This window comes from Staurois parvus, unplaced genomic scaffold, assembly GCF_062004578.1.
Source record: "Staurois parvus isolate SC_StPar_1 unplaced genomic scaffold, SC_StPar_1.0 ptg000136l, whole genome shotgun sequence".
NCBI lineage: Eukaryota > Metazoa > Chordata > Amphibia > Anura > Ranidae > Staurois > Staurois parvus.
In genome coordinates, this window is record NW_028317932.1 from 1,641,605 (window position 1) to 1,665,762 (window position 24,158).

Here is a 24,158-nt window from a genome sequence, read left to right on the forward strand (position 1 = left end):
TGCAGGGGATTTTTTTTATTAGGCGCAGTTGACTACTGCTTTAACCTTTGGAGTTCCCAGGGCATACAACAAAATATTGTGTATTTTGACAGGTTGACTTTAGAGAAAACCTCTGCCACCCACTTGGTCAGTCCTTCTACATCACCAATATCATCTCAAAATATCACAGTAACTCTCCACTTTGCTTCTCCCAAGATCTCCTGTTCTCTACCTCCCTAGCCTCCTCCTCCTTTGCTCACCTTCAGGATTTCTCCAGAGCCTCTCCCTTTGCCTGAAACTCCCTACCCCAATCTGTCTTCCCTTCCTTTACTCTGCTTTTAAGCAATGCCTTAAAACCCATCTTTTCAAGGAAATTTATCCTGCTTCAACCTAACAACTGAACTCTCACTTTCTCATTAAAGTTATCCCCACACATTATTAGGGTTATTACCCTTTTGTATTACTTGCTCCTCTCTTTTAAATTGTAAGCTTTCATGAGTAGGACCTTGCTAACCCTCTCTTCTTGATTTGTATTGTAACTGTATGGTCTCCCTTTATATTGTAAAATACTGCACACATTTCTGATGTGTCCTGTACAATATTAATAGTCATAAAGGCTCTTACAAAGGCAGAATCTATATCCTACCATTGTATGCCATTCAAACATTATATATGGCAAGTTTTTTATGCTTTCTATATTGCATTGTGCTGAAATCACTCCTACGTTAGGTCTGTCTGTTAATTGCTTCAGGAGTCAGCATTTTCAGTGCATTCATACCCTGCAGCTTCCACGTTTTGTTTGCCTAGTCTTGTGAAGTCTCAATGTAATAATGTGCTTTGTGCAAGACTAATAAAATGATACTATGAATACAAGATCAGGTTGTAGAGAACAATGTAAGCATTAAATCCCCTTCTAAAGAACATTGTGATTTATTGTCCTTGAAGGAATAAGGTGACCTTGGGTTTCTTCTGTCAATATTTGCATCTCCTTGTTAATCAATCTTCACTTCAACAATATTTAAAAACTGATCAAGCAAGATTAGCTGTTTCACAACGATCTGCGGTTTTGAGACAAGGTTAAACTAAATCCAATTAAATGTGAAAATATTTTGGTAAGAGTTAGATGATTGTAAGCGTTAGGTTAGTTATTCATCTAAGCAGCCCATACAAGCCCAGACAAGAATTAAGTCAGTATGAAATTGTTCCTTATCGGTTGTCAGTGTCCTGATTTGGTTGTCCATAGTGATGTTATAAAGGTTATTTAGGATTAAATTATTCACTCTTCCACCCTGTCAAAATAATACAGGTACTGTCAGAAAAGCTATATTATGAGCCTTCTCTGTGGTTATTCTTCATGTATATGAGAACCTCTAAAGTGTACATATATCCTCGATGAAATTTTGAAGAACAGAAGCATATTAAAAGGCTGGTTATTTACCTTGGTATTCTGTGCACTGCTCTATGTATCTTGGAGTGATGGTATTAAAGGACTTAACGCTGAGTTCTTATAGTTATAGTTCTCCCTCAACCAGGCAAAAATGCCTGGCTTCAGAACTACTGCCTGCTTCCTGTACTAACCTCTGATGTTAAACTGCTGGAGCAAGTATTAGGCAATAGGCTAGCTATGGTAATACAGAAATTGGTACATACAGATCAGTCAGGTTTTATTCCCGTCAGGTCGACCAACCTGAGAAGACTATATCTGAATCTTTAGCTCCCTCCTATCTATGGGAAGTCCTGAGTGTCTTTGGAATTGGCAGTCGATGCATTAGATGGATTCAAATTTTGTATACAGCTTCCAAAGCATGTTTCCAAATAAACAACTTCAGTACAGAACTTTTCTCGTTACATGGGGGACAGAGATGCCTGTTGTCCCCCCTTCTTTTTGCCTTAGCTGTGGAGCCTCTGGTAGCATCTATCTGACAATCAGACTTGACCACTGGTTTTAAATGAGGTTACAGGGAAGATAAGATTGCTTTATATGCAGATGATACATTACTCTTTTTAGGAGACACTGGTAAATCACTGTCCTCACTGATGGATCTTGTTACAAAAATTGGCTTTTTCGCTGGATTCCCTATTAATTGGGACAAGTCCATTTTACTGCCCTTGGTCCCAATAGAGGCGGCACTTCCCCCTGTAACTTCACAGATTAAATGTGTGACCTTCTTTGAATATTTAGGGATCATAATTGACTCACGTCCCGAATCCTACAGTATATACAGCTTAAACTTGTACCTCTCCTAGCAAAGTTTAAAACAGTGTAGATGTAAGGGATTTCCGGCAAGACGAATTGCGAATAGAAGTGCGCATGCGCATAGGAACGTCCGGAGAAGAGTGGTCGGTTGTGCGCATGCGTGCAGAAATGCGCGATTGTGCACGTGCACACACACAGCGAAGATTGGCACCAGGCGGGCTATTTAAGAGTGTCTCTGCCCATGTTAGGTGCTGACTGGTCTTCAGCTCCCCCGTGTCCTGCTTGTTCCTGTGTGATTCCTTTGTTGCTGACCCGGCTTGTTCCTCACCTGACTCTGATTGCTGTCCTGATTTATACTGGTTCCTGACTTCGGCTCTGCTCCTGACTTTGGCTTTCCTTCTGATTCTGTACCATGCTGCCCGACTGTTGATGACCCTGGCTATTCCTATGACACTGCTCCTGTCTCTTACCCTCACTACCTACCTTGCTCTGGTGCACGCCTGACAATCTACAAGACCTACTCTGCTTGTTACTACTGTGCCTGGATCAGAAGATCATCGGTCTTCCAAGGTCATCATCTGAAAGAGCTGCAAACAACAACTACTGGCGCTCTTGTTCCCTTGGGTCCTAGACTCCCTCTGTTCCAACTCCAGTGGGGTCAGGGCTAGTGACACAAGTGAGGCCGACCTCGTCATTTCAGTCTCCCATCAGGTACGTGACAGTACCAGTCAGCCAATGATGGAGTCTGAAAGGGAGGCCTCTGCATTGGGGGACATTTGTCAATCAGTATCTGCTTTGTGTTACTTGGTGCAAGATTTGCAAAGAAACCTTAAGCATCTGGAGAGTCAACTACTACCCGAATCTAATGACCCCAAAGCCACGGACCTCTCTGCAGTCTCAGATGTAACTACTCAAACAGAGTTCAGTATGATTCTTGGAACTCCTCCCCTACTGGAACCCCGGGTGCCTACGCCTGAATTTTTCACGGGAGACTGCAAGAAGTTCCAAACTTTTCGCAACTCCTGCGAGCTATATTTTCCCCTGCTTCCAAGAACCTTTACATCACCAAGCACCAAAGTGGAGTTCATTATTTCACTCCTTAAGAATGAACCCCAATACTGGGCACACCACCTTTGTGAGCAACACGATCCGGCTCTAACTTTGGTGGACTCTTTTTTCACAGCAATGGCACAACTCTATGCTGATCCTTTCCTGCGTCAGACTGCTGAATCTATGCTTAGCAAGCTACAGGAGGGCAAAAGGCCTATTGAGGAATATGTTACCAATTTCTGCATATGGAGTTCTGACACTCAATGGAATGAGTTGGCTCTCCGCTACCAGTTTCGTCTTGGCCTTTCTGACACCCTGAAAGTTGAGCTTGCCCAAGTGGGGGTACCTACTCGGCTAGAGAACCTGATAGACTTGGCTATCCACATTGATCGTCGGATCTGGGAGAGACAGGATGAGAAGACTAACGGGGAGATCTTGATATGTGCAGAAATGGGGATCCCTGTGCCCTTTACTACTGCTGTTCCATCAGAGTTACTTATCAATAAAGGAGAACACCTTAATTCTTCTAGAAGGAACTTTTGGAGACCACCGTTGTCCTCTGCAGAACGTCTTCAACGACAGCAGTTCAAACTTTGTCTCTACTGTGGTGACGCAGGTCACTATATATTGACTTGTCCAGTAAGACCTCATAAGCCCTCTCCTAGCTGGTTCTATATGATGCATCCCCAAGGAGCAAACCGAATGCACCTCTCCTTCCACCTTTTACGGTCCCGGCCATTATAGACTCTTGTGCCTGTAGTTGTTTCATGGATGCAAGCTTCGCTACCCAAAATAAGATTCCTCTCCATACTAAGGCACAAAGACTTTTGGTCCATCTAACTGATGGCTCCGGTATCAGTTCTGGTCCTGTGACACAAGAGACCATGCCACTTTTATGCCACTCCTCCTCGGGATACCAGGAATTTCTTTGTCTGGATATTATTACTTCTTCAATATTCACGGTTATTCTTGGCATGTCCTGGCTAAAAGCACACAACCCATCCATCAATTGGTTGTGTGGAGAGATTCTCTTTCCTTCTGAATACTGTCTGAATCACTGCATTCCTAAGGAGCCAATCACGGCAACTCCTCTTCTTAGTATCCACCCTGATCCCGAGACAATGAAACTCGTTCCTGTTGTTTACCATGATTATCTGGATGTATTTAACAAGAAGAGTGCCAAGAGCTTCTGCCTGGCGCCGAAATTCCTTTCAGCTGAATTTACCCTCTATCTGAAGTAGAATTAGAGGTTCTCCGGGGTTATATTGATGAGAGCTTGGGAAAAGGGTTTAATCGGCCCTCTACATCACCAGCAGGAGCTGGCATCTTCTTTGTTGAGAAGAAGAATCACACCCTCAGACCTTGTGTGAGCTATCGTGATCTGAATAAGATAACTGTCAAAAATCTCTATCCCCTTCCTCTAATTCCCGAATTATTCCAAAGGCTGCGAGGGGCATGTATCTTTTCAAAACTGGATCTGAGGGGTGCTTACAATCTAGATAGAATTCGCAACGGAGACGAATGAAAGACGGCCTTAGGGCATTTTGAATACCTGGTGATGCCTTTTGGTCTCTGTAATACCCCAGCAACCTTCCAACATTTAGTAAACAATATATTTCGGGACTATCTGGATCTATTTATTATCGTTTACTTGATTACATCCTATTTTTTTCCAGTTCAATTGAAAGACATCGGGATCATGTAAAAAAGACTCTGGATAGATTACGCCAACATCACCTCTATGCAAAGGCTGAAAAATGCGAGTTCGAGAGGCAGACTATTCAGTTCCTCGGACTTGTGATCACCCCTGAGGGCATTGCCCAAAAGGTGTCCTCTGTATTAGAATGCCCCATTCCAAGAGACAGGAAAGCAGTGCAACGTTTTGTAGGATTTGCAAACTTTTACAGAAAATTCATTAAAAACATTTCTGGGATCATTGCACCAGTAACCAAACTAACCAAGCAACATGCTACCTTTAGGTGGACCCCTGAGGCCCAAGCAACCTTTAAACAATTAAAGACTTTGTTCACCTGTGCACCTATCCTGAAGCACCCAGATCCTGCTTTAGCCTTTGTCCTTGAAGTAGACGCTTCTGAGAATGCTGTGGGAGCCATTTTGTCATAACGACAGGGTCTCAAATCCCTTTTGCACCCTGTTGCATTCTTCTCCAGAAAGCTAAATGCCTCTGAAAGGAATTATGATGTGGGAGACAGAGAGCTGTTAGCCAACAAGGCAGCACTTGAGGAATGGTGCTACTTAATGGAGGGAGCTTCCCATCCTATTCTCATTTTCTCAGACCACAAGAATCTTGAATATTTGAGAACAGCATAATGTCTAAGGCCAGGACAAGCAAGATGGGCACTATTCTTTTCCTGCTTTGTCTTTCATTTTACCATCCAGGATCAAAGAACGGTAAGCCTGACGCACTCTCCCGTATGTTTCATGATCCAATTGTACAGTCTGAACCTGACACGATTCTGCTAGCCAAGAACTTTTTACTTCTGCAGACAGATCTTGTAACACAAATAAGAGAAGTGGTGGACGATCATCCACCCCCCATAGAGATGCATCTTCAGCTAAGAAACGGTCTGTACTTTCATATTATTTTTTTATTATATCTTTATTAATTTTTATAATACAAATCCACTTTAAACTAACATCATGCAGTACAAAAATCCAAATACTTAATTACATCCCCCATCCCTGTATTTCCCCCCACACCCACACCTACCCCCCTCCCCTTATGTTCTAGGTCTTTCCATTTACTTCTTATTCTTCATTTGTTGTTCTGTCTTATTTCCCCTCCTTATATTTTTCTTCTTTCTTTCCTATCATTCCCAAACTCTTATTTATTTTCTTTTTCCATTAAACTCCAACCACTTCTAAAAATCTTTTTGATTTTTTGAAATTATACCATCCTTCCCAGGCTTTCTTAAATTTTTCCACTTTATCCTCATCTATACAATATAATTCTTCCATCTTGTATATATACTCAACTTTATCCATCCAATCATTTATTTTTGGGGACTCTGTTTTTGCCAATATTTAGGAATAAGGCTTTTGGCTGCATTTAAAAGATGGAATAGTATCATGTTTTTATATTGCTGCACCGAAAGCTCTGATTTATAAAATAGGCAAACCCACGGATCTGTCGGTACACTCATCTTCTGAATCGCTTATATATATTGCATTATCTCCCTCCAAAACTACTGTATTTTAGGACAATCCCACCAGATATGTGCCATTGTGCTCTTACTCCCGCATCACCCCGAACACTGGGGTGAGACCTCTGGCCTTAGTTTATGCATCACATTGGGTGTAATATACTATCTTACCAGACATTTATAATTCATTTCAACTATATTCATATTCACCACCCCATGTATTGAACTAAACATTTTATTTTTTTGTAGCTTGTTCAATTTTGTTCCGAGCTCCATTTCCCACTTCTCCAAAAAACGTTTGGGATACCAGTTCCTCTATTTCAGTAAGGATTTTATAAATCCTAGAGGTAATGTGTTTTTGTATTCTATTTGTACTACACAATTGCTTTAAAGGATACATTTCTTCCTCGGTCCTTAGTGGTTGTGGGAGCTTTGCAACATAATGTCTTATTTGACAATACTGCCATTCATCCAATGTGGAAAATATTTATTTCTTATTTTTCAAATCGTGTAAAGAACATAAAACCCCTTTATCCACAATATCTTTTAAATGTACATTTCTATCAATTATCCATTTCCTTGAAATATTTTCATTCCTGGGTGGAAAAAGGTGCATTCCTATTTAAATCTGTAGCTTTCGTTAAAGTGATTTTGCCATGAAGATCTTTGTTCAATTACTTTGATAGGGTAACAAATCTCTGTCCTTGTCCTCTAATTGTGCTCCTGTAATTATGGTAATGTGTGTCCTCAGTGGGAATATTTGCCTGCACTTCCTATTTCACTGTACTGGTCCACAAAAGCAGACAAGGCTCCTGGCCTACCTCCAATTTGACAAAAACTCAGAGATGAACTCCAGCTATGGATATTTTATACATAAATACATTGGTCCAGCTTAGACCAATGTAACTATGCTTATACCATGCCAATGCCCCTAGAAGCTGGAAATCACTGAAGTAGACACCTCTACTCTAATGATCTCCACTTGATCTCTGGCAGCTGCCCTGCTGCATTCTGAAGACAGAAGGTCATCCACTCAGCATGGGCAGCACTGAATGAATGAATGCAAAGCATTTTCTGATTGAACGAGGTGGAGTGATTGGGTATGATGTCACACATTGCACCTTGCAAGTACAGAAAAAAAACTTGTTAAACTTCCATATATCCTCTCTGCTCCTAAGTCTTGTTGTGAACTGACAATACACTGCTTTTTTGTGGATTGATTGGTACTAGTTCTCTCAGTGTCCTTTGCTAAACTACTCCAGCACTCCCACTCTCAGGTCTCTAGAAGGTAAAGGCTAATTACCGTTCAGTGTCTGCTACCCCTCTCTGAAGATCCTTCCACTGGCTTCCACTTGCCCAATGAATAAAATTCAAAATACTAACAACAACTTACAAAGCCACCCACAACTCTGCCCCCAACTACATTACCAACCTGGTCTCAAAATATCAACCAAACCGCTCTCTTTGATCCTCTCAAGACCTTCTGCTCTCTGGTTACAGTGTCACCTCCTCCCATGCTTGCCTCCAGGATGATTCCCAAGCTTCTCCCATCCTATGGAACTCCCTACCCCAATCTTCTAATCTATCTTTAGATCCCTGAAAACCCTTCTCTTTAAATAAGCCTATCCTGCTTCTAACTCGTAAAGTACTTTTTAGTTCCTCCTTCAGCTCATCCCCCACATCCATTACCTTTTGTATCACTCAACCCTTCCTCTTAGATTGTAAGCTCTAACGAGCAGGGCCCTCTGTTTCCTCTTGTACCAAATTGTTTTTTAACTGTAATATCTACCTTAATTTTGTAAAGTGCTACACAAACTGTTGACACTATATAAATCCTGTATAATAATAATAATTTTAAAGTCCATAAGAACTAGGAGGGCTAAATAGCATCTTTGAGAACGCGGGAAGGGTGCACAGGACACACGCCAATTTTGAATTCCTGACAATATCAACAGTTTTTATGCACTTATCAGATATAACAAAATGCATCAAATGACATATTTAAACAGACTTTCACCCTCCTTACCCACTTTTCCTTACTGCACTCCTACCCCCTATTCCTACTCCCTTATTTTACAATCTGACATTTATTTATCTTGCCTCGGGGTACTGCTGCACATCATGTTCTCAGTAACAATTCTATAATTTTTTATTTCCCATCACCTTTTGCAGTGGTCACAGCGGTCATCAGGGTTAGAGGGTGTATTTTTATAGTGGGGACACAAGCAGCAGTAAAATCTCCAGGTTTATTTCTCTTGATGGAAGCTTCAGAACTTGGTGGATAATTAAGTATGAGAACTTTGTAAAAATTAGCAATAAAAAAACTACCTGGTGTTCCAACATTTCCACACTCTTTCCAAAACGAAAAAAATGGCTTTTGATGCACTTTACCATTTAAAAAAAATAATCTTCCCATTGGCATCCTACTTTCGTACTCTGGAACAAGGAGCCTCATTTAAAAAAGCTTCCACTCAATGCATCTACAGTGCAACACAGCTCACTCATAGCACTGACCTCAGTTTATTCTTGAAGTGATCAATGAGAGTACCTTGGCCAATGCAGAAAGGGTTGACATTGTTTGCCATGTTGAGATGTAATATTGAGTCATACACCTAAAAGAGGGTATTTAGCATTTTTAATGGCTGTTCTCCTGTTTGTTAGTTTAGTTTTATCTTTCTACTACATGGGCAGTCCATGTTCATGGCCTCTTACACTGGCGGTTGGGTACCCCCTTTATGGTCAATAAGCCCTTCATTTCTCAGTGCTAGTCTGTATGCTCTCTCTTGCTGCGCGGTATGCTTCCTGTCGTTGGTAGTTAGAAGGAGCAGTGTTACTCACAGGACAGGTGGATTAGAGCTGGCAAAAGTGGAAGGAAGAGTATCAGAGATTCAGAAACAGAGGAGAAATGGGAGGGCTCTCAAGTGTAAACCTAAGCTGTGTTTACCTTTGTGATCACTGGATTGGCGATCACTTGGAAAAGAGTTACTCTAACTGGCTCTGTGTTTTTTACTTTTCCTGGTCTGGATCTTTCAATCATGTGTTATGGTTATGTGTAAATTAAGAAAAAAGTTTTTTTGTTTAAACAACATTTAGCCCCCTATTTTACTTTTGGTTAACCCCAAAATTGATAACTTTGGTGTCCTTGCCATTGGTCCTAGAGAAGCTAATAACCATATTTTGTACTTGCATTCCAGGTCATGCTTTGAAGTCATCTCCTACTTCCTTTGCAGATGTTTTCAAACCAGCTGAGCGCAAGTTAGTTGTTACCCCGAGACCTAATGCAGAAAAGGTAATATATTTTACTGTCATGGGCTGGTTGTCACAAGTGTTGCTTGGCTTTGAACAGGACAAATTGGCTCTTGAAGTGTTTTAGTGCACTCTACTCAATAAAATGAAATGCAATGCATATAAACTGTGAAAAGATAAAAAGTAATGGACATTTATACTACTAGCCTACATTCACACTAATGTAGCATGTGAATGCATGCAAAATTGTGTAATTTTGTGAGCGTTCATTCGTTGCGAATGACACCCTAAACACACCAAGCAAATACCATGGGTCTGTACACACAAGAACCTGCAGCAAGTGCTTGAAGCTCAGAAAGGTCCATGATATTTTCTGTCACATTTGTTATGTGTCAGGCAGACCACTAACATGAGCAGGCTATCTTACTCACAAAAAAGTGTGCATGTGCCTGACGACACTCTACAGTAGCGTGAATAGGGGTTAAGCCTGCATAAACAAGGTACATTTAGAACTGCATCTTGTTTCCAGTGTATCTTACATGAGGATTGTGCTACATTCCCACTGATGTGAAGTTCAATCCGTTTCTCTGTTTGAAGGATTAGGATATACTGCTGTGCATGTGCTTTCAAGGAACAGAGCTGTAATGTATGATATTTACATTATGCAGAAGACTCTGTGGAAAGTCCTCATTGATGTCTCTATCTCCCTCTGACCTCAGGCCCTGTCTGTCTGTTCCTCACCTTACCTCTACTGCCTTGTCACTCTTCTATTTGTTCCTTTAAAAAATATCCAACCTTTCTCCATTGATGATCTTGCAGAATTTAAATACAGTTACATGCACATTACTGATTGCACTGTACAGGGTATGTAGTGTCATCACCAATATGACACTGCTGCCTGTAACCTTGTATTGTCAGATATACGCACACTGGTCTTTCAATGTCATCCACGACATGGTAGTGCTGCTTATTAAGGTAGTGTTGCATTTCCATGGCAGCTGCATGGCCCTGTTTACAAAAAGATGGGCCACACATCATTAGTCATTAGCATTACAGTATGTAACACATTCTAAAATGTTACAGCATGTATAACAAGTGTATGTTTGTTATTTAAGAGAGTTAGCAAGAGTTCCCCATCTTACTCAAATGGTGAACTCTAAGACGGTATTAAGTGTATTTGAAAGAAAAATAGTAAACTCACATTTATCTGTGAGATGGCAACAAAGGTATGTGCATCTGAGTGTGCATTCTATCCTATAATTACCATTCCTAATGCGTAGTACACACAATCAGAAAATCGGATGAAAAATACCGTTTTCAAAGCAAAAATACGACAATCTGACCGTTGGTAGCTTTCGAGAGCCAATCACGACAGTTCATGCAAAATTATCAGAGAAGACAAACATGAAACTTTTCCTCGTATGATACCAGAAGGTATGATTTTTTAATGATTACAGTATTCCTCTAAAAAAATAGGAAGACCCAGACCACGCATGATTGGAAATGAAAATACTTTACAATACAATACATGACATCACTTTCGAGGTTGTATTCTCTTGTACAAGAATTTTCGTAACTTTAGTAACCTCTTCATTTTCGATACGAGACTAGCATTAAAAAAAACAGAGACGGTCAATCGTCTGATATTATCATCGTGTGTACTAGTTAAGGGTCTGGGGCAGGTTGTGGAAGTCATTGGTCTCAGAATGGGGTGAGAACTTAAAAGCATTTGTTGTGTTACATCAAGGTGATGCATGAGATAAGAAGGACACATTCAGGGTGATGAACCAAAGTATAGCAGTTTAGAGTAAAGATGGCAATATGCTGTACGAATTTTCACTTGTTCCTAATGAACAGGACAAAATTCTTTCCATGGGTGGTCCTGTCATCCACCTCCCACCTAACAGGGCAGGGCGGGAATTTGTTTGCCAAACGGCAGCTGCATTTAATCAGATGCAGCCACTGTTGAGGTATTTTGACAGCAGATAGGGCTGCAGCAGGAGATTCATCCATCTATGCTGTATAGTGTAGATAGAGGAATCGTATTGATGTTTTTCATTCAGCCCACAGATTAAACAAAACAATAAAGTATATCAGTGTATAGCCAGCTTTACATGTGTGACACTTAGGGCACATTTAGACCACAATTTTGCTCTCAGTATGCAGTTCTACATACATGTTAACACACATTTGTGGTGCATTTTCAGTGTGGTTTTGGTCTGTTTTTTTGGCATGATGTATGTATTTACTTTTACTGAGCTGCATTTCATGCATTTGCAGTGTGTTCACATGCAGTTATGTGTGAAAAAGTGCAGCATGCTGTAGTTTGTTTAAAACACACGTGAAAGCCCCACAATAGTGTAAACTATGCTCTTTTGGAGTACTGGGGAGTATTTTGGAGTACTGGGAGTAATTTAGGGTAACCTAGATGACTAGGAGTACATTTTTAATACTGGGAGTATTTTGGGGTAACTTGGGGTGCTGTGAGTGACTAAGAGTGACTTGGGGTAACTCAGAATACTTGGAGTAATTTGGAGTACTGGGAGTAACTTGGAGTACTGGGAGTTACTGGGTTGACTGGGTAATTTGGAGCAAATTGGCGTATTAAAAAAAACAAACAAAAATAAAAAAACCCCAAAAACAGATATTGCTCAGATTAGGATTAGTAAAGAGGTTAAACAGCAAATTAAATCTAAATGTTATTTTTTTCTTGGTTATCCTTATTAGGGTAGCAGGTAAAATGTCCAACAGGATTGGTGGCACGATCCAGTGCACATCTTGCTCCATGTATGTGTTCCTTGATGAACCGTTCGAGTGTGAGTACTGCTGTGTGAGATGTGAGCTAGTTTTTTCTCTGGAAGCCCAGATTTTGGATCTAGAGAATCAGGTGGCAACACTCTGTAACTTCAACAACCTGGAAAGGAGATTGGACATTACCAAGCAGGTGCTGGCAGCGGTCATTATAGGGGAGGGGGTGGAGGTACAGGAGCCAAAGGTAGGTAGCTGGGTGACAGTTAGAAGGAGGGGATGAGCCTTAGAGAGGCTAGTCCTAAGTTGGTGCATCTCAATAAATATGCCAAGTTGCATGATATTGGGGATATCAGCTCACGGGTGGTACGAATTGGAACAGGCCTCCTCCCCTAGTTCCCAGGGGAATGACTGCTCCGGTAAGGAGAGAGGCAAGGATATAGGCAAGGTTAGGCAGATATTAGTGGTAGGGGACACAATTATTAGAAGGAAAGATAGGGCAATATGTCACCGTGATCGTTGTACATTGTTTACTGGGCGCTTGGGTTCAGAATATCGCAGATCGGATGAATAGATTGTTGGGTGGGGCTGGGGAGGTCTCAGCTGTCATGGTACACGTTGATCCAAATGACGAAGTTGGAGGAAGGTGGAACGTCCTAAAAAATTATTTCAGGGACATAGGGGCTATATTGAAGAGAAGGACCTCAAACGTGGTATTCTCAGAAATACTGCCTGTGCCTCAAAATGGGACCAGATCATAAAAACATTGAACACTGTGGAAAAATGGGAATGCTTTAGTTACAAATAAATATTTATTAATTAAAGGTATTAGCCAGTGCATTCCAATGGGCAAGATTAAACCTGGGTGGCTAAACCTTAAAGTAAAAAAGATGTTAAAGAGAAGATATAAATAAATATTTAAAGATATTAAAGAGAAAAAAATTGGCCTTTAAAAAATGTAAGGCAGAGAGGACATTGTTGGCACTCCAACACTACAAGGAATGAAAAAATAAGTGTAAGAGCGCAATTAGGGAAGCTAAATTAGACTGCAAGAGGCACATAGCAGAGAAGAGTAAAAAAAAACAAAAACATTTTTTTAAAAATATCCTAACAGTAAAAAAGCAAGGCCAGAACAAATTGGCTCCATAAAAGCTGAGAAAGGGAAGTTGGTTGCAAATGACAAAGAGAAGGCAACTGTACTAAATGCATTCTTCTCCTCTGTTACAAAGGAAAAGGAGGGGTATAGTAACCATGACTCTATCATTAGGAACGCATCACAAAATGTAACTTGTGGCTAACAAAAGAAAGTGTTTGAAAAAGACTTGGAAAGCTTAATGCAAATAAATCATCAGGTCCAGATGACTAATTTTTATGAACAGCATACTGACAGGACTAGTACTAGCTGATTGGCGAGGGGACAAAGTGGTTCAAATATTTAAAAAAGGGCAGAGATATATTCCTGGAAACTACAGGCCAGTCAGTCTATCATCGAGAGTATGTAAACTATTAGAGGGGATAAGGGATTATATCCAAGAATTTGTTGATGAAAACAGTATCATTAGTAGTAATCAACATGGATTTACAAAAAAGTCATTCTTGCCATGCCAATCTACCGTATTTTTCGCCGTATAAGACGCACTTTTTCTTCCCCAAAACTGGGGGGGAAATGTCAGTGCGTCTTATGGAGCGAATATGGAGCGGCCGGTCCGGTATTTCCACTGCGGCCGTGTCAGAATACTGGGCCGGCTGCTCAGCTCTGCAGCGGGACCTTACCTGTTCCTCTATCCAGCGGCGTGCTGTCTTCCCGGCTTCTGTAGTGTGGGCACTGGGCATGACAGCCGGGTGCCAAGTGTGCATGCGCAAGAAGCGGTGCTTTTTGTGAATGGTAAGGCGGTACCTGGGACACATGACAGATCCCAGAAGCCGTCAGGGACCAATCACAAAGCGCAAGTGCTTCTTGCTCATGCGCACTGGGCACCCGGCTGTCATGCCGAGCGCCATTACAGAAGCCGGGAAGACAGTGCGCGGCTTTATCGAGGAACAGGTAAGATCAAACAAAAACTCTGCGGAAGTAAGAGCAGGTACCTGTCAAATTCAGGTACCCGCTCCCCACCTCCCCAAAGGTCAGCAGTCATCTGTACTGTCCGCAGTCCCTGGTCATCCCTGTGCTGTCTGCAGTCTCTGGTCATCCCTGTGCTGTCCGCAGTCTCTGGTCATCCCTGTGCTGTCCGCAGTCTCTGGTCATCCCTGTGCTGTCCGCAGTCTCTGGTCATCCCTGTGCTGTCCGCAGTCTCTGGTCATCTCCTGTACTGTGTCTGCAGTCCATTAGTTCGGAATTTTTTTTTTCCTGTTTTCTGCCTCTAAAACCTAGGTGCGTCTTATGGTCAGGTGCGTCTTATACGGCGAAAAATACGGTATTAACATCCTAAGAGGAAGTGAGCTGCCATCTAGATAAAAGAAGGCTGGTGGATGTTGTATATATGGATTTTGCAAAAGCATTTGCTACAGTCCCCCATAAATGCTTAATTTACAAACTTAGGTCTATAGCAGTGTTTCTCAACTCCAGTCCTCATGGACCCCCAACAGGTCATGTTTTCAGGATTTCCCTCAGATGAAACAGCTGTGGTAATTACTAAGGCAGTGAAACTGATCAAATCACCTGTGCAAAATAATGGAAATCCTGAAAACATGACCTGTTGGGAGTCCATGAGGACTGGAGTTGAGAAACACTGGTCTATAGGCATGGACCATAGGGTTTGTACATGGATAGAAAACTGGTTACAGGGGCGTGTCCAAAGGGTGATGTTAAATAGCGAGTATTAAGACTGCTCTGGAATGGTAAGTGTGGTACCACAAGACTCTGTCCTGGGACCCATTCTATTTAATTAATTTATTTATAAATGATATAGAGGCTGCCATAAATAGCTCAATCTCAGTGTTTGCTGATGATACAAATTTAAGTAGGGCAAGGGGTGGACAGATATATGGCAAATGAGGTTTAATGTTGAAAAATGTAACTTAATGCACTTGAGGGCTAAAAATATGAACACAAGTTACTGGCTAGGGGGAGAACCTCTGGGGGAGTCAAGGGTGGAAAAAGATCTAGTGGCCCAAGTATATAACAGACTCAGCAATAGCATGCAATCCAATTTTTTCCTATAGAGGCTTACCTTGGTTTACGAATTTAATGCGTTCTGTGGGACTTTTTGTATTGCGAAAAATTTGTAAACCGAAACGCAGGAAAGCACTGAAAACCAATTAATCCATTCTGGAGGTCAGAAAAAAGTAAAAAAAAAAGTATGTTCAAAACTCTTTATAAAGTGCACTTTACAGGCATAAATACTGTAAAGGGATATGATTAAAAATGAATTAGTAAATGCACTGAAAACCAATAAATCTGTTCCGGAGGTCAGAAAAAAGTAAAAAAAAGTCTTATCTGTTCAAAACCAATTAATCCGTTCAAATTGCAAAAAAAAAATTGTAAACCAAAAGGCATTATTTTCAATGGACTTTCATTCGTAAACCGAAAATTACGTTAACCGAGGTGTTCGTAAACCGAGATACGCCTGTATAAGGATTCTGCATCTTATAGTAACTGGATTTGGGACATATTTAGACTGTCATATAGAAGCCTTTAGTTGTACTTTAACAACAGCCCTATAACACATGAAACTACAGCTCCAGTTATACACTGAAAATGAAAAATGTAGTATTACTATGAAATATCTGACTGACAAAAATGTACATTTTATTTTCTAATCCTGATAAGAAAATGTATCAAATTATTTTTATTTAGTTATATATACAATCATGTTTGTTTTGTTATTAAAAGTTTATCCTCTACCTGTGCTATGTTTTTCTCCAGATTTATCACCAACTTCTAAAGCGTTATGCTGAATGCGAGAGTAAACTGATCAAGGAGACCAGAAGCAAATGAAGATTTTACATGGAAAAAAATTGTATTCAGTCAGTATTAGCACATTTAGATGCAATAGGTAACAGTATTTGAACACCGCATTCCTGAACTGAATGCCAAGAACGTGCCTTTGACTTTTCTATTGACTGTTGGGTGAAGGTACCTGTCTAGTAAGGATCTTGGTCAAGGTTCAGGAATCAATTCTGAACTACCTTAGATTGTAAGCTCCTTAAGGGCAGGGAATGATGTGAATGTACAATATGTAAAGCACTTCGTAAATTGTTGGTGCTATATAAATATCAGTAAGAAAAGAAAAGCAAAACGTTTCCTCCAAATGATTGGATGGATACCTTTCATTTCGTAAATTGCTTGTTTTACCAAATCAATTTTGAGAATTCTTGCTAGGTGATATAGATTACATCTTCACTGGATATATATACTGTAGTATGGATAGCAGGATTGCTTCATTACTTGGATTAGTGTTTGACATAATTTTCTCAACAGAAAACATTTCACCATTCATCATTTCATAACCATATACTAATGCCCTTGTGACTAGGGATGAAGATTACCACTGCCCTAGATTCATGAACTTCATGAATCACAAATATTGGCCCGCAAAAGTTTGCGGGTTCTTCACAAAGAATAAAGAACAACCCATAATGCAGTGCATAGCCATTTTTCTGTGGTTTGTTGAGTCACAATAGCCAATAATTTGATAACTCAGCTTCTTTCTATAAGAGGGTGAGCTCATATCGGCCATATTGTCAGTGTGTTTTGAAGCTGTCAGGGAACTGTCAGTTCTGTGTAGAGAAAGATGCTGTTTATTTAAGTCAAATCTTCAAATGTATCGCACCTCACTTCAACCAAAAGCAACTCTAAGTTCCTTTGCAGTGCTGTCTATATCTGCACAGGCCAAATATACATATAAAACAAAAACAGAGCACACTGAATAGTGCAAGTGAAAAAAAACTTTAATAAAAAATTGTGAAAAATTTAATTTGCACTTACATAGACGGAACTTGATCAGTGCATATCACCAACAATATGTTATCCCAATGAACGTCAAGACCCTCCAACAGATGTGGAAAGTCCTCTCACTGGAATCGGGCAGTAGGAGAGGTCATGGGAAAAAAAACTGCCAAAATGTTCTAAGTTGGAACTAGAGGGGGGCCAAATCAGTGTGTGGCGTACAGCCACTGAGCTTACATGTTTCAGGGCCCCTGGCTCCTCATCAGAATCTGCTTATCTAGCGATACAAGCGCCACCACCCTCTGTGTAGTCTGCTGCCTAGTTATTAGCTCTCGAGGCCAACGGTGGGGAGTTATAAGAGGTCTGTGAACAGTAATAATTGTCCATGACAAAACTTTAGTTCGGCTTTAAATGTATATTTGTCAATTAAAGATTTTATATAAATAGATGGTATTAGTTTAAATATACAAAAATAAAAATAGCCCCAAACCATTATAGTTTCCCTTTAGGATTTTTTTTTTACTTTTAAAGTGTACTTTAAGATTGACTTGTGTTGCAACACACAGCAACCACAACAGGGGTTGGCTCAGGTCAGTTTTTCTAAAGCATCTACTATCAGGAATACCTGGACTCTGCAGACACGTCCTCTTAGACATTACTCTGCACACCGAGAGCCCCTTAGTGGCAGCTGATACCTTATTTGCAGTCATGCTGCTCCAGGAAATTGCTCTGCACTCTAGTTTCACACCATGCGACTCCAGACTGCAGTTTCTGAAGCTAACACCAGCTGTATGAGTCAATGCCCTTCACACACCTAACAGAAAATATACATATCTTTTCTGGAGAATGAAAAACATTTTCCCTTAATGCCCCTAGGGAGTAACTGTTCACCTCTAGGAGAATGCCATTTAGAACACAAACTCTAAACTAACACATATCTCTCCTGCGTTCCATTCTTATCACCCTGGGGCGTCCTTTGCCCCCAGCAGACCACATAAATCACACATGACAAAACCGAGGCAGCCTCAGCAGGCAGACAACATACTAACAACACAAAGCTGCTGAATGAAGGGTGTACAAAAAAAAAAATCTCATATGAAATTGCCAATTTTTGAAACTGACATTAAGCCAGGAAAATTCCTGAAAACATCCCCAGAAGAAACTGCTTGGGGACATGGAGGAGCTAATAACATCTGATTTCCAATAAGTTTGTGCTAGCCTTAGGGTGCAGATTCCTTATGATGTTATCGCCTTAGCGATCAATCAGACAAAAGGCCGGGTCACAGAGAATGGCACAGCACAGGGACCCGTTTTATGAGCAGTTTATCCTGCTAATAACAGGCAGGCAGCAAAAAATCTGCAGAAAAGTAAAGAACTGTGTAAAGTCTATTGATCCGGGAGAAAACTGCATTTTTTTGCCAATTTGTTTGCTCGGTGTTTGTTTTGCTGATCTGAAATGAGCATTGCTCTGCGGAATTTTTGAGCATTTTATTTTTCTTAAAGACCACTATATCTAGATCACAAATAACGTACATTAGATGCTATTAAATACAGCACATTCACAAGTATATATATTCAGTGAGTGGAGGACATATTTCTATGCCTGCCATACCAGATATGTGATTTTTTTCTTGCTTAAAGTTCTTAAACTTTTTAAAATGAGAGGAGGAATTTGTTATTAAATTCTGCCCATTTTTAGGGCTAAAAAGCAAGTTATTGTCAAAGGGCATGGGAAGACGGTCACTGCCATTTGGGACCAATTCCAGAATTATACGCACAGTATAGCACAATATTGTTCCCTATACAGCAGGGGTCCTCAACATTTCTAAACAAAGGGGAAGTTTTCTTTCCTTCAGATCTTAGGGGGATCACACTGTGGCTAGCAGGAGAAAAAAATGCCATAGCATCAGTGGGAGTAGAAAATGTTTGGTGTTCACGGGGAGTAAAAACATTACAGACTTGTGGTCAGTAGGAGGAGCAATAACGCCCCATCATTTGTGTCAGTGGAAGGAGTAGTTATTATTATTATACAGGTTTTATATAACGGCAACAGTTTGCGCAGCACTTTACAAAATGAAGGTAGACATTACAGTTACAATACAATTTGGTACAAGAGTAGTGCCACATCATTGGTGTCAGTGGAAGGAGTAGTGCCACATCACTGGTGTTAGTGGGAGGAATTATGGCCCATCATTGGTGTCAGTGGAAAAAATAGTGCCTTTTGTTGGTGTTAGTGGGAGGGAAATTACCTTGTATCAGTGGGAAGTGCAGAGCCCTAAGAGCAAAAAGGCAATCATAAGGCCACAGTTTGGAGAGAATTACTATACAGAACTTTCAACTTTCCCTAACAATACACACTGACAATATGGTTGCTGGGAGCCAACAGTTTAACAGAAAGGTGGCTACATTTTCTATTCTTTCTAATGATCGACTCTTGTAACTCAGTTGATTTGAACAAAAACTATACTCCAATATAGGTTGCTCCTTATTTCTGGTGGTGAACTTGAAAATGTTTTGCCCAAAAGCTCATGATTTGTGAACCCAGCAAACCCCAGATTTGCTGATCACCCATGGTTGCAGTGAACTCAAACCTCATTCCTATATGTATCGAGCAAATATGGTTGCCCCCCATGTACATATATCATTAGATTTATACATTTTTTTCAAATTAACACAAACTGATAAGATTAAATATATCACTACAATCTCTATAATGTTTATAAAAAAATGTATTTTCTTTGCAGAGTATCTGTCATGAGAGAATCATGTAGACTGCCATTGTCTACCTCTCCTGAAAATACTAGTTGCCTGACTGTTAGACTAGTACTTTGATTCAGTACTTTTTGAGTAAGGCAGGCTATACATTATGCAATTTGCTTGATTCACCATCAACACTGATTGTGTTGATAAGGGAATCCCTTCAGCAGCGCTATTGTGTTCTGCCTGCTGGGAGTGCAGGGAGCCTTCCCCACTGGCAGAATACAATGATCACTGCTGCTATAGCCACCGGCAGTGGTCAGGTGAAACAAAAGCAACAGGCTGGTTATACTGAAGTTGACTGATAGATTGACTTCACTTCAAGCAGCCTGCACATAGATGGATCACAATTCGTCCGGTTCAGCAGGAATTTCAGTCTGTCTATGTCCAGCTTTACTCACTCGCAACAAGTATAGGGAGGGGAAGCATTGAAGCCAGACACAGTCAAGCAACCTGAATCTAGAGGGGTGCTGGTGTGAGATGTGTTGTTCCCCCCCAGGTCTCTAAGAGTGCATCCACTGATTCATGAGGAATTCTGATGGGGACAATTGATGTAAGGGGGACTCTGATAAGGACAGTTGATGTAAAGAGGGCTCTGATAGGGACACTTGAAGTGGGGGGGACGCTGATGGGGCAATTGATGTAAGGGGGCTCTGGTAAGGACAGATGATGTAAGAGGGGTTCTAATTGGGACAATTAATGCACAGGGGACTTTGATGAGGACAGTTGATGTACAGGGGGCTCTGATAAGAAAAATTAATGTAAGGGGGACTTTGATGGGGACAGTTGATGTAAGAGGGGCTCTAATTGGGACAATTGATGTAAGGAGGGCTTTGATAGGGACAGTTGATGTAAATAGGGACTCTGATAAGGGTGCCTGATGAAGGGTGGAATCTGATAAGGGCACTTGATATAAAGGGGCAACAGTTCTAATCAATCAGCCTAATCTAATGACAGCGTAATATATACTAGCATTCCCTGTTCACTTTTGCACCGCCTCTGTGCTACCTGTCAGCCATTATTTCTCGGTTGTGACTCATGGTACAGAAGCACGCTGAGTGAACTGGGAATACGGGCGGCAGATCAGATTAGATAGGCTCTATCCAGCCCTGGAAACAAGCACTGGAATTGAGCAATTATAGCTTCCATGTTTCTCTCATGATAAGCGCTTCCCAACAGTCCTATAGCAGAACTACCTCTATAGGGCAGCAGGGCTGCGCAAAATCACCTCTATATATATATATATGTGTGATTTTGTATTGTCTAGGTAGGGGGGGTGCGTGTGCGCCCTACCCGTTCCAACATTGGCGGCATCAGCTGTGGATCACAGATCTCTCCCCTGTCAGCTCTAGCACGCTGCTTTGTATTGCTCTGCATAGCAGAGCAATACAAAGCAGCGTGCTTACACAGCACACAGTAAAACACACACAGCACAGAGTTAACCCTTTGATCACCCCAGATGTTAACCCCTTCCTGCCCACTGTCATTAATACAGTATCAGTGCTTTTTATTAGCACGGATCGCTGTATTAGTGTCACTGGGCATGTCAGTGACAGTCTGTTCCGCCCCAGTGTCAGAATGCCCACTGCAGTCTCAATATAAGTCGCTGATCGCCGCCATTACTAGTATAAAAAAAATTCCAGTATATATACCGCCATTTATAGACACTATAACTTTCATGTAAACCAATTAATTTACATGTATTGGGATTTTTCTTTAGCAAAGACATGTAGCAGAATACAATTTGGCCTAAATTTAAAAAGAAAATTAGATTTTTTAAATTTTTTTACTAGATATGTTTTATAGCAAAAAGTCAAAAATATTGTTTGTTTTTTTTTCAAAATTGACGGTATTTTTTTGTTTATACAAAGACATATAGCAGGATACATTTTGGCCTAAATGTATGATGAAATTAGATTTTTAAAATTTTTTACTGGATATGTTTTATAGCAAAAACTAAAAAATATTGCTTTTTTCCCAAAACTGTCGCTCTTTTTTTTTTTATAGTGCAAAAAAAGTTAAAACACAAAAAATCAAATGCCACCGAAAGAAAGCTCCATTTGTGATAAAAAAGGATATAAATGTAATTTGGGTGCAGCGTTGCATGACCGTGTAATTGTCAGTTAAAATAACGCAGCGTCGTATTGCAAACATTGGCCTGGTCAGGTAGGGGGGTAAATCCTCTGGAAGGCAAGTGGTTGAAGTGTGAAAATAAATACTGTACATTCAGATTCCAGGTCTTTCTTCCACATAAATGAGTTATTTTGACTTTACCTCCTTATGTTATCTTCATCTTCTTCATTATTTGTGTTGCTGGCTATGTGTTCAGTATGTCAACGTGTTACTGTAAAATATTCATGTACATCCCCCTGGTAAACTCACAGTATCCAAATGTTAGAAATCTGCATGACTGACATTTATTAAAGTTTTTCTGTCTTTAAATGGTGGCCACTTGCCTTTTTTTTACGCTAGATTATTATTGATTGTGGCGGCTAAATTCTGCTTGTGCTATCATCTTTGTGAACCTTTACGGATTCTTAACATTTTTTCTAACTGTTAAAAGTGAAGGATTCTTCAGGGATTGTTATAAATTATCAGTGTCTTCTATATGGCTCTGACATATCATATTGGGTATATCTTTGTTCTATTTCCAGAGCCGTGCTTTAAGGAGCATACTAGTAATAATTCAGAGAAAGGCGCTAATTATATAGAGCGAGGAACAATTTGGGTGAACTTCTCAGTTATGCTGTCATGACAACTTACAGAAAAACTTAAACATCTTCTTTCAAAGTGCACTTGAAATCAAAATCGACTTGACATCTTGCAATTCCCTTTGAAATTCCAAAATGAATTCAGATTTGTCAAGACCGATAAATGGAATTAGAGAAAAAAAGACATCTGCCGTGGAAGTGAAAGAAGGCTGAATGAGATTTGGGTCGAGATACAAAATATAACATCTTTTTGGTATAAAGCAAGTTAGTACTACAAACTGATTTATTGCAGTCTAGAAGAAGCAGTTTAGCCCTTTTATGCCCCTGCAACTTCAGTGTAAGCATAGTTACAGTATTTTAAAAGCCTTTATTAGGCGTGTATGTAACACTGGGGTTGATTTGAAAAAAAGCAGGTAATTGTAGTAATCCAATTCCTTCTTGCATTTGAAAGTTGAAGCCTGGCTGGTTGTTGGGGGCATCTGCTCCTGTGCTCTTTGCATCTATTTTTGTAAACCATGTTTTGATTCATTTATATTTTCTATCTTATGGCAAGATTCAGGGCCCATTTAGGATTGCATGTTACCACAACGCAGGACAATGCATGTTAAATGTATTGCTGCATTGCAGTGCCATTCATTTTAAATAGAGCTGTCATGCACTAAGGCAAACCACTTATGTTGCAACGTGCTACAGCACACAACAAAGTACCATAGTCCGTTATGGTGCATCACGTTGCAAATTTTAGTGACGCATATTTTCACTGGATTGCCTTAGTGCCATGCATGTCAACACAATACATAATTCATGTTAACACATGTGCATTATTGCCATGCAATCATTGTAAAGAAATATGTTTTTTGGCATCGATTTTGTATAATGCCTCCATTTCTAGGTGTGTGAACAGTTAGTTTCGATTTTGAGTTTTGCTTGTAACTCCTCTCTCGTTTCCTAAGTCTAGTTTCTATTCTCAGTAAACAGAACCACCTTATATGGTACTCATCAACCATTTGCAGTTTCTGTTCTTCACATAACTATACTGATAAGAGTGGAATGTTTCATTGGTCATCCTAAAATTAAACAGCATCTATTGAGGTCGGTATAACAGTTCTTGTCATGCACTAAACTTGCAGAGATTTAGCTTTTACACTTTGGTGTCTGGAGCTCTATTATTCCCGGGCCTGGTGGTGAAAAATAATCATGGGCAGTTGGGCTACAGACATAAATTGATCCTATCAATCATGTAAATGAGTCCTAATAGGTTATGATAACTTTGAAAGATATTGCTCTGCGGTAAAGCAATTTATGTGCATGGAGGATAGTGTAGATGGGCAAATACAGCTTGCTTTCAGGTACATTCAGCTTGTATTCCAGGTCAATTTTACCCATTTCCTTTCACTTAGGCTTCTGAGTTCCTTCAC

At 40.3% G+C, this 24,158-nt stretch overlaps 1 protein-coding gene across 1 annotated transcript in view; it reads left to right on the forward strand.

The window, feature by feature from the left end:
• Positions 1–22,471, forward strand: part of XYLB (xylulokinase) — a 202,066-nt gene extending 179,595 nt beyond the window's left edge. Inside the window, exons 18-19 of the mRNA XM_089673122.1 lie at positions 9,585–9,679; positions 16,250–22,471. Of these exons, the coding sequence (XP_089529248.1) occupies positions 9,585–9,679; positions 16,250–16,321 (167 nt within the window). The 3' untranslated portion in view covers positions 16,322–22,471. The remainder of the gene's footprint in view (positions 1–9,584; positions 9,680–16,249) is intronic.
• Positions 22,472–24,158: the final 1,687 nt, after the last annotated feature.